We start from the raw sequence: 10,393 nt of genomic DNA, 5'->3' as shown, positions 1-10,393 counted from the left end.
TAGAAAAACTAAAGGGGGGGAGGTGGGGGGGGGGGGGGTGCTCTGCGTCGCAGGATATTTGGGAGCAGAGGGCTAAGCGATGATCGAGCTGGCAGCTTCAACTGGAGCGGAATCCAGATCCGCCGCAAACACAACACAACAACACGTGGATCAGAAAAGGATGCGAAATAAAGGACTGAACGAGTTGAGTTTTTACAGATTTTTGCGTGAGATACAGATCCCTGTATGGGCAACAACATCAGTAAGGTACGTTCAGTGTCATCTGTCCGATACATGTGAATCATGGAAGTGATTGTTGAGCTGTCGCTAATAATAAGTAGCCTATTATAACAACAACAAATGAGATATACAGCGATCGCATGTGTGGATTGTTGATTTAATGAGCAACTATTGGTGGATCATATGATACAGCATGTCTAGTCGGAAGAGTCAGAAATAGAGCTGTTATCAATAAGTGATAACCCGAGGGGCAACACTCTGATTCTCTGTAGCCCTGAATGAATAGCTTCATGTGTCATTGCTGGAAACTGTAGCTGTCTAAAGCTCTGTCTTTCACTGTGTTAAAAACACGTTAAACATAAAGCTTCTCCAGATTTGTTTTTATTTCATTCATATTTTTATAAAAAAGATGCAGTATAATATACAGACAGAAGGCAAGTTGTTAAGTCTTAGTTTTGTTATTAGATCTTTTGAAAAAAAAGTGTATGAATATTGTTAAATCATAACTATTATACCATATATCACCAAGAACCAGTTGTGTTAATGTAAACAATATTCAGTCACAAACACAGTTCTGCATTGAAATCAGCAAAATGTATACACTAATACAAATTATGCAGATGCTTTCAACTATGTTATTATATTTTAAATGAAATGGATAGTATAACTACATAAACAAATTGTGTATCTTCATGTAGAACAAGTCAGTGCTGGTTTTTTAAACAAAAAAAATATCAAAAGTGTACTTTTACTCCTCGCTCATGTCCTTGAAAAGAGATTTTAGTCAAACATATTATTTTAGTAACCCATAATTTGGGGTCTAACTTAGAAATGCAAATGAAATAAATATAATATATACATAGTATGTTTCATAGTGCCTTGCATTTCATTATCCAGACAAAGGGACCGCCTGCTCAGCGTCGCCTCAGTCTGGGGTTCTTCTCGAACAGGAGGGTCTCCATCACCCAAAGACTCGGACACTCGGCTGTGTTTTCCCGGCCTGTTGGTCCTGAGGGCCGACCCCCTGACCCCAACCCTCTGCAGCCTCCAGACCACACAGACACTCCTCCAGCTCTCATCTCCGTCTTCCTACCCGAGTTCCCACAGCGAACACTTCCCGGACCAGAGCATTTCAAGGTATCACAACAAGGATGCTCAACAGAATTAACAAAGCAAAGAATGGGAAACATTGAGATAAATGTGATGTATGTCTTTTTCACAGATCCTGGGATTCATAGCCAAAGGCTCATATGGACCCATCCTGAAAGTAAAGGACTTTTTTAAAGAGAAGACCTACGCTGTTAAGGTTAGCCATAATAATCAGTACTATAAACAAACAGCATTAAGAACATTGAATAGTTTTTGTGTAATCCTTTCTATATTGTTGCATAGGTTCTACCAAAGTCAGACATCTTGAAGCATGGAGTGCTTGAGCAGTCAAAAGAAGAAGTCATCATTCAGGTATCACAGTGTACACTCTCAGCTGTGGACAGCATGTACTGTGACTTTACTGTTCTTATTCTGCTGCAACAATTAGTCCATTCATGGAAATAAATGATTTGGAAATCCATTTATAATTTTTCAAGCCAAATATTTGCTGGTTTCAGCTTATCAGATATAATTATTATATTACCTGTTTTTTTATCTTAGATCAATTCAACAATCATTTATGTTTTTGTGTTTGTTTTAGGATTGTTGGTCGAATAGTTCAAACAATCAAGGGAAATTACTTTGGACACTGAGAAGTCCTGATGGCTGTTTTTTTTCCAAACTTTTTAAAACTTTGCAGACTAAGAAATAATCATGAAACAAGAAAGTATGATGAAAATAATTGTTGGTTTTGGTCCTACTTACGAACTATTAAAAAATGTAATGTGGTTACTCAAAGTACAACTTTTGCTAAAGGCAATGTTTTACTTGCATTTTTCACTCTCTTATACAGTTTATCATATTGAACAGAAGTTCACTTTCCATCTCACTGTTATATTCACTTTCACTCTGTGTGTGTGTGTCGACTGTTGAATTGCAGCGGCAGCTCAAACACCCATTCATCCACAATCTGCAGGACTGCTGGCAGACACAGCGTCATCTCTTCCTTAGTGAGTTATTAAGAATAAGCGATGGCACAGTTTAACCCCTCTTCCCTTTAACTATCCTACTATTTGTGTCCCCCTCCCCAATCCCCCTCTTTGTCCCATAGTCAAATAAATCAGTACAAACCCCAGTGCTGGGTATTGAAGAGGTGTACTGCCATCTAATGAGAAAGCTGGGTAAAGCTCAGATGCTGCAATGCCTGCATGACTTTCAAGTTTTTAGCCATGATCATATATTTGTACATCCAAAGAGGTATTCAAATATGTGACCCAACCATCAGGAGACTAACAAGTCAGAAGCAGGTGTGTTTCAGTCTTCATCGTCTTCCTGTTTCCCCCAGAGAGAATGTGCGATGAGCAAGGCTTTTTATTTTTCTTCTTTTTGGGTTATAAGGATGCTGGCTGCTGACATAAGAAGTGTGTGTGTGTGTGTGTGTGTGTGTGTGTGTGTGTGTGTGTGTGTGTGTGTGTGTGTGTGTGTGTGTGTGTGTGTGTGTGTGTGTGTGTGTGTGTGTGTGTGTGTGTGTGTGTGTGTGTGTGTGTGTGTGTGTGTGTGTGTGTGTGTGTGTGTGTGTGTGTGTGTGTGTGTGTGTGTGTGTGTGTGTGTGTGTGTGTGTGTGTGTGTGTGTGTGTGTGTGTTTTATCCTCTGCAGTGTGCGATTACTGCAGAACTGGAGACTTATACACTTGCTGGTTACTGAAGGGCCAGTTTAGGGAGGATGAGGTCCGGCTGTTTGCTGCAGAGCTGGGCAGTGCGCTTGGTTAGTGATCATTAGACTTTTATCATTAAGATGTTATCATGTTGACCTTTGACATTGAAAAAAATATATATATTTTTAAACTATTTTCACTTCCTTGTTATCTTGTTTTATGTCAAGTATCTCACCCTCTGTTATTTCTAGGATTTCTGCATGACTTAGGGATCATACATAGAGACGTAAAGGTATGATGTATGTATATGTATTCCTCCATTTATAATGCGTAATCATGACTTTTTATAATATTAATTCTTTACTGTTTTTGACTCAGATGGAGAACATTCTTTTAAGTGATCAAGGTAATACACGTCGTCTACATTTTTGACCTACGACGTCTAAAGACATTTAGTGTGGTCATTCATTTAGATACATGTTGTCACTGTCACGGCAAAAAGTAAGACTAACACGTGCCACTAAACAAAAAAACAATGCAAATGTCATTAGTAACAAAAATACTCATCATAAGCTTGCCAATAAAATATGTATACACATACAATTCAAAACTCTTCTTTCTAAAACATGATCTATAAATACCAGTGTATTTGTATTTCAGTGTGTTTTCAATGACCCAGGTCACCTGCGTCTGTCTGATTTTGGACTTGCACAGCGGCTAAAAAGAGGAGGAAGAGCATTCACGATATGTGGGACGATCCAATACATGGGTGAGATTTTAATTTCCTTTTCTCACCTAGAGGTAAATGTCATATTTCAAAGCTACAGTATGTAGTATCAGCATTAGAGTAATATTGTAGCAGCATCTACTCCCTTTGGATTCAGTTGACCCAGTTATGAATGTGATGCACCTGCGCTTCGGTTCATATTGCACATCGTTGTAATATTCCCATTTATTGTCTAAGTGATGCTCATTTGTCATTGTAAGGTTTGTTTCCATGATTGTTTTCCTTTTTTGTCTGAACAGCTCCTGAAGTATTAAGTGGGGGTCCGTACAATCACGCTGCTGACTGGTGGTCTTTTGGGGTTATGCTGTTCTCACTGGTGACAGGAAAAGTGAGGGCACAACAACTCAATGTTTATTAGTTTACATGTGATTTTGTGTCAATTGTCTGAGACTTTTTTTTCTTTTGCAGTTTCCAGTACCTGCAGAGCCGGACCACATCATCATGTTAAAAAAGGTCAAGGATTTTCCTTACATCCTACCTGAGACCTTCAGCTCTGCTCTGATCTCCCTGCTCACTGAGGTTTGTAAATGTGACTTCCATTTCTTTAATGTGGAAGAAATAATAATAATAATAATAATAATAATAATAATAATAATAACCATATGTCTCAGTTAATATTCTTATTTATTTTTGCAGCTTTTGTGCAAGACTCCAGTGAACCGGCTTCGTAACCTGGAGTGTTTAAAGATGCAGGCTTTCTTTCGTGGCACTTCATTTGACTCACTCATCCTTCAGAAGACGCCTGTTAAAGTCATCCTGGAGCTGAGGACTCATCCTGATTGGCCAGCTAAAGCCTTGAGAGGCCTTTCATTAGACATATTTGATGACTTTGACTGCGATAAAATCTTTCATTCTGCTTCAACTCCCACTGAACTGTCTCCTACGTTGGCAACCATGGACCTGAGCCTGGCTAAAGAGCAGATGACTGGACAATGTTAGTGAAGAAGTTAACTGGAAATAAACTATATTTTACTGCCACATTTGTATTGCTGCGAGTATATAATGAAGCTGTTTGAAAGCTAAGTTCATTATTTAAGATGTATCCTAACCTTTTGAAATTAATGTTTTGTAAGCAAACATGTTGTGCTCCTTGGTACAGCAAATGTCTTTGTGCATTATTGATTTCTATGCATCACATTACCTTTATTATTTATTTGAATACTTATGCATCACCAAAAGTAGTCTGGGTCTATGTGTTTCATTTTACAATCAAGTAATAATGGGATGTGTCTATGCATATTCAGTGAATTCTAGTCTGAATGTGAATTGTGTTGGCAACTGAGCTCCAAAAAAAGATGTAAACTAGTGTTTTAATAAAACAATGTTGCAAATGTAGCCTTTATCTCCAGCAATAAAAATAATCTCAATCAAGGCTCTATTGAAATGTGTCTGCAGGATCAGTGACACCTTGGGTCGACCTATTTAAAGGAGTGCTGAAAAACCCATCGAGGACAAACTTAATAGGACAGAAAATTAAGGACCAGATAAAGTATCATCATTAAATATTTTAATTAGGTAACAGAGGGAAAAAAATGAGGGCCCGGCGGAGGAAGTCACGTATAATTGCTGTTCTTATTGAAGTCATCTATCTATTTTAAACTTTTTAAACCGTATCTCCCTGAAAGGGGGGCTCCGGGTTCTCCTTTCGCTGCCTCCTGACACTGAATACCTCTCAGGCCCTTGTCTTAGACAGGTCCCTGTGTTGCTGCAGTCCAGTGACCCATATCTAGTTTCAGAGGCACAGTGACCCACAGTAGTGAAGGGAGGAGTCCCCTGAAATACTGCTGACTATCCCACTGAATATAACCTAGTAGTATCATCATATACCAGGAACACACAACAAAAAACATGCTGTTTCCTGAACATATAGCTCATACCTCAATGTTGCAGATATTTCATCAACAAATTCTAATTAGAAACATAATGATGATCCTGTTAAGCTCACAGAAATGTAGTCACATTGTTGTATTCAACATTATAAGTATGTTGTAGTTCATTTCATTTCAAACCTTTATTTATGCAGGTGAATCCCATTGAGATCATTGATCTCTTTTTCAAGGGTGACCTGCTGCAAGTAGGTTCCACATGAATACATATAAACATAACAGAAAAACAAAACAAAAGGACATCATCATACATGGTATGGTAGTATGTATTTTTTTGAGGAAAAGATACAAAATTCCACCTTCAAAAATGAAATGATTTAGCTGACCTATTTCTGTCTTTAATTTAGGACATTTCACCACGTTAATTTACATTGAATGTAACCTGGAAATGTACTTCTTTAACAACAATGACAGCCGAGTGCCGGAATTGTTCTGAGACTGAAACCCCCCCGTGAATTCAGGGATGAAGACCAAATTATCTTGAGACTTAAAATATTCCTCTGGGCAGGATTTGGCTCATTAAAATAAAAATAGCACACCATGGGGTGTAGTTAAATGCCTTAAATTAGGTTGCTTTAGGGGTAGAGGATGCTGCTGACAGAATCAATCATTTCCTAATACGACGTACGTAGTTGAGACACATCAGCATGTATGCAAAACTTAAATATAAAAACATAATTGTTGATATATACATCCAATTAACACCAGCACTGCAAGTTGGAAGCACAAGAGTAACATCAGCATAAAACCAATGTCTGTATTCAAATGGAATTATTCATCAAAAATCTGCTAATTTATATAGGGCAGAGATGGGTGTACAAGCGCCGCCCAGGGGTGTGGGCTTATGAGGTTTGACATACTTAGCTGGATACAAAATTAAGCTGACTGAGAGTGTCCGATCAGTGTTCATCACACCAGAGGAAAGGACATATTTGATTTCTGTCAGGTATGAACAGCTCATCTCTTATTTAAATGTAGGGTTATATCACGGACTTCAATGGGCACATCTGAATATACCTGCATCAAGTATATGTTAACTTGCAGATTTAATAATGTTGGTGTAAACCAAAATGTAATTTGTACTTGAGAGAGAATTTAAAGCCGGTTTTATATTTTATCAACAGTGCTATCAACGTGGTTAGTAAGTTTGACGATTGTCTTGACTTTTGTTTCTTGCACCAGTTTCCACTTCTTTAGCCTGCATGCTACAACAACACAGGAATGTAACACCGTAGGGATCAATTAATACTTTTTGTGGTTTTTAGTGAATGATGAGGTTTCATTTGTATGTTGGACAACTATAGGTTAAAGTTATCACTCAATTATTTATGTCATCAACCTTGTAATTAACCCAGAAAATGTTTTCTTTACCTTTTGTGAACAGCATCTATAGAAGCTGATTCTTCAGTAGGTTGTTCAGCGCTCATTGGAACCAACATGAGAAAATACCAATAGGGGCCAATATGTTGAGGGAGACAGAAGAATAGGGGCAACCAAAGACATTTAACAAACAGCAATGGTGGGTTATATCTGTCTAATTTTGGTTGTGAATGTCTGATAAAACAATCTTAAGGCGACTCCTACCAAAGGCTGCAGGACAATCAGTCAGGATGACACATCAGTCCCCAACGCTCTCTGAGGCGCAGAAGAGGGAGCTACATGAGACCGCTCTACGCATAGTTTCTCCAGGGAAGGGAATTCTGGCTGCAGATGAGTCCGTAGGTCTGTAGCACTTTTACTTTTTTCTAAAACGTAATTAAACATGTGTGCCATTAATGTATAAAAACAGTTATGTCACAAATAAAGGCCACCAAGTACCAAGAGTTCACAGTATGGATACTAACATCCCATGTGCACATCATGTTGGTTTCAGGCAGCATGGCTAAGCGGCTGGCTCAGGTGGGAGTGGAGAACACGGAGGAGAACCGCAGACAGTACCGGCAGATTCTCTTCAGCGCAGACGATCGAGTCAGCGGCTGCATTGGAGGAATCATCTTCTTCCATGAGACCCTGTACCAGAACTCTGATACAGGCATACCCTTCGTGAAGATGATCAGGGACAGGGGCATCCTGGTTGGCATCAAGGTGTGACAGTTTACTATCAAATATTGAATAATCCTACCCTCCCTTGTGGTATCAAGATTGCATCTGTAATAAATATGTAAGTTTGTGCCAATTCATTCTGTACGCTGAGTAAGGGTTGTGTCTTAACAGTAAACTTTTGCAAAACTCTTGCAAAATGTTTCGAGTTAGGCATTGACCTTCAATTATTACGGTTATAATAGCTTGGCGGGGAGACTCATAAACGTTTTAGCCAAGTTTCGCACATCAATGTTTACCATCCACAAACAACCCTTATTTAGTTGTTTTTGTTTATGAGAATTTGACATCACTTCTCTCATTTTTATTCGCAGGTAGACAAGGGTGTCGTACCCCTGGCAGGAACCTTTGGAGAAACCACCACGCAGGGTCAGACAAAAACTACTTTGTGCACTGCTTATTTCACTCACATCACCCGTATATTACAAAACAAACTATTAATATTTTCTACACCTCTGCCGCAGGTCTAGATGGATTGTCCGATCGCTGTGCACAATATAAAAAGGATGGAGCTGTCTTTGCAAAGTGGCGCTGTGTGCTTAAAGTCAGTGAAACTAATCCATCAACATTGGCTATCACAGACAATGCAAATGTTCTTGCACGCTACTCCAGTATCTGCCAGCAGGTAAGTACCCAATATTATAAATAATCTCTATATGAGATGCAACTGTATTGTTTTAACAAGATGTCCATTTTCGAGCAGCATGGCATTGTGCCCATCATTGAGCCGGAGATTTTGCCTGATGGAGATCATGACCTAAAACGCAGCCAGTACATCACTGAGAAGGTGCGTGCCTCTTTCCGTACATACTGTATGTGCATGGGTGATGTTGTTATTACTGGAGAAAGAAGTGACACAGTGAGGAGGGGGAGTACCTGTGCGTTATCTCTTTGGGAAACAATGTGTGTATTGCAGGTCCTGACTGCTGTTTACAAGGCTATGTCGGACCACCATGTGTACCTGGAAGGCACCCTCCTAAAACCCAACATGGTCACCTCTGGACACAGCTGCTCTACCAAGTACAGCCCAGAGGAGGTTGCAATGGCGACTGTCACCGCCCTGCGTCGCACTGTCCCCCCAGCAGTCACAGGTGAGCCAGAGAGAGGGTTTTACACCTATATGTTTGAAGTTTGCAAAAACCAAATGAGAGTAACATGATGTTCCTTTGTTCCCTGCAGGTGTGGCTTTTCTTTCCGGTGGTCAGAGTGAAGAAGAGGCTACTGTCCATCTCAATGCCATTAACAACTGCCCTCTAGCCAAACCCTGGATCCTATCGTTCTCTTTCGGCCGAGCACTGCAGGCGTCTGCACTGAGAGCCTGGAGGGGACATAAAGAAAACGAGAAAGGAGCCACTGAGCAGTTCATCAAGAAAGCCGAGGTAAGTCCAGCTTATTTGCAGCAGATAAAACACATGGTCCTGATCTTATACGTTACACATAATTACTGAATGTTTGCTTTTTTATTGCTTATTTATTATTATGTATCTTCTCTGTCCACAGGCAAACAGTCTGGCCACTCAGGGGAAGTACACTGGTGGTGATAATAACACTGATCCTGGCCAGCGCAGCTATGGTTCCTGTCACGCATACTGAGTAGCATGAGTAGCCATGTTATCATTAGCATTGTGTTTTCTTTCATTACCATAACAACTATTGTGAAGTAGATAAAATAATTGGTTAAAAAATGTGACACTCATGATGATGTCACATGTAAACAAGTGACAGTGTGTTTTTTTGCATTGACAAATGATGACAAACAGAACGCAGCCTTGGGTTTCTGATGCATGTATTGAATGAAGAGTGCTAGCTTTATCACTTTACATTGTGCTCTTACTGCTTTACAAGATTACCAGTATAACAAATAATGACGAAATACGTGGCATTGTGGCTGCATAATAATTACTACATTTCTGACATACAATTTCCCTCCTGTTCGGGGAAGTATCTTTAAGTTGTGCAAAATGTCTTGGTGTATGAGTCTGTATACTTTAGTTTTGTTAGTGAACATCCTCACAAATAGAATATGCCTCCGCAGTCGATATGACATTCACAATCTTCACTTCATGGAACTCAAAATGTAATGTGATTGTGTGTGTAGTTATTCTGAATAGTTCTCTTTAATTGTATAGACATTAAAGCATTCAAACAATAAAACTGTTCAGGTTCCGTCTGGGGTCGATGTCTTGTTTTATTATACCATCAGCCAAATCACATGTTTCCAGTACAAGAAACAAACTAGAGAGATTAGGTATTGTATTTACCATCGATAGTTAAACTTATTTTGTCATCTCCTTCAAATATATAGGATGCAGTCAGCTGTAGATCATCAGAGTTGTAGATCAAGCCAAAAGCAATCCTACAGTGTTGTAATAACATCCCCAACATGCAGACATTATTACTTTTTTTGGAAGTGAAATATATGTTTCATAAAAATCATTTTCCAATCTTTAAGTAAATATCCTACTATCTGTGTATACAGATTACATTATTATATTATATTCCTTATGACGACAGCAACAGGTTTCTTGCAATATCAAGTGCTTTTAGTTAGTTTTATTTCCATATTGTGTTATTGTTTATGTAAATGATGTTAATGAAGAGAGTGTGATGTACACAAAATCACTAGATACATTATTGGGCGTCTACTGATTGCTAAA

General features: G+C 39.0%; 2 protein-coding genes across 3 annotated transcripts; both read left to right on the top strand.

Moving 5' to 3' along the window:
- Positions 1 to 97: 97 nt before the first annotated feature.
- On the top strand, positions 98 to 5,112 carry LOC307037622 (ribosomal protein S6 kinase-related protein-like). Of its 2 annotated transcripts, XM_079678676.1 has the most exons (12): positions 98 to 246; positions 1,117 to 1,356; positions 1,442 to 1,525; positions 1,612 to 1,680; positions 2,249 to 2,318; positions 2,966 to 3,073; positions 3,215 to 3,255; positions 3,342 to 3,369; positions 3,643 to 3,732; positions 3,990 to 4,078; positions 4,159 to 4,269; positions 4,387 to 5,112. In XM_079678676.1, exons 1-12 carry the CDS (start codon positions 226 to 228, stop codon positions 4,687 to 4,689), a joined length of 1,254 nt encoding a protein of 417 aa, XP_079534802.1. In that variant the 5' UTR covers positions 98 to 225; the 3' UTR covers positions 4,690 to 5,112. The 2 variants fall into 2 exon arrangements, with proteins under 2 accessions (XP_079534802.1, XP_079534803.1); XM_079678677.1 differs by lacking the exon at positions 3,643 to 3,732.
- Positions 5,113 to 6,474: 1,362 nt separating this feature from the next.
- LOC307034795 (fructose-bisphosphate aldolase C-like) lies at positions 6,475 to 9,902 on the top strand. Its single transcript, XM_079673695.1, has 9 exons — positions 6,475 to 6,582; positions 7,210 to 7,358; positions 7,510 to 7,721; positions 8,051 to 8,105; positions 8,201 to 8,361; positions 8,440 to 8,523; positions 8,653 to 8,827; positions 8,916 to 9,115; positions 9,237 to 9,902. The coding sequence occupies exons 2-9, from the start codon at positions 7,247 to 7,249 to the stop codon at positions 9,327 to 9,329; spliced, it is 1,092 nt and encodes a 363-aa protein (XP_079529821.1). The 5' UTR covers positions 6,475 to 6,582; positions 7,210 to 7,246; the 3' UTR covers positions 9,330 to 9,902.
- Positions 9,903 to 10,393: the final 491 nt, after the last annotated feature.

This window comes from Notothenia rossii, assembly GCF_949606895.1.
Source record: "Notothenia rossii genome assembly, chromosome: 4".
In the NCBI taxonomy this organism is placed as follows: domain Eukaryota; kingdom Metazoa; phylum Chordata; class Actinopteri; order Perciformes; family Nototheniidae; genus Notothenia; species Notothenia rossii.
Note: the sequence above shows the minus strand (reverse complement) of the source record. Positions and strands in the feature narration are given on the sequence as shown.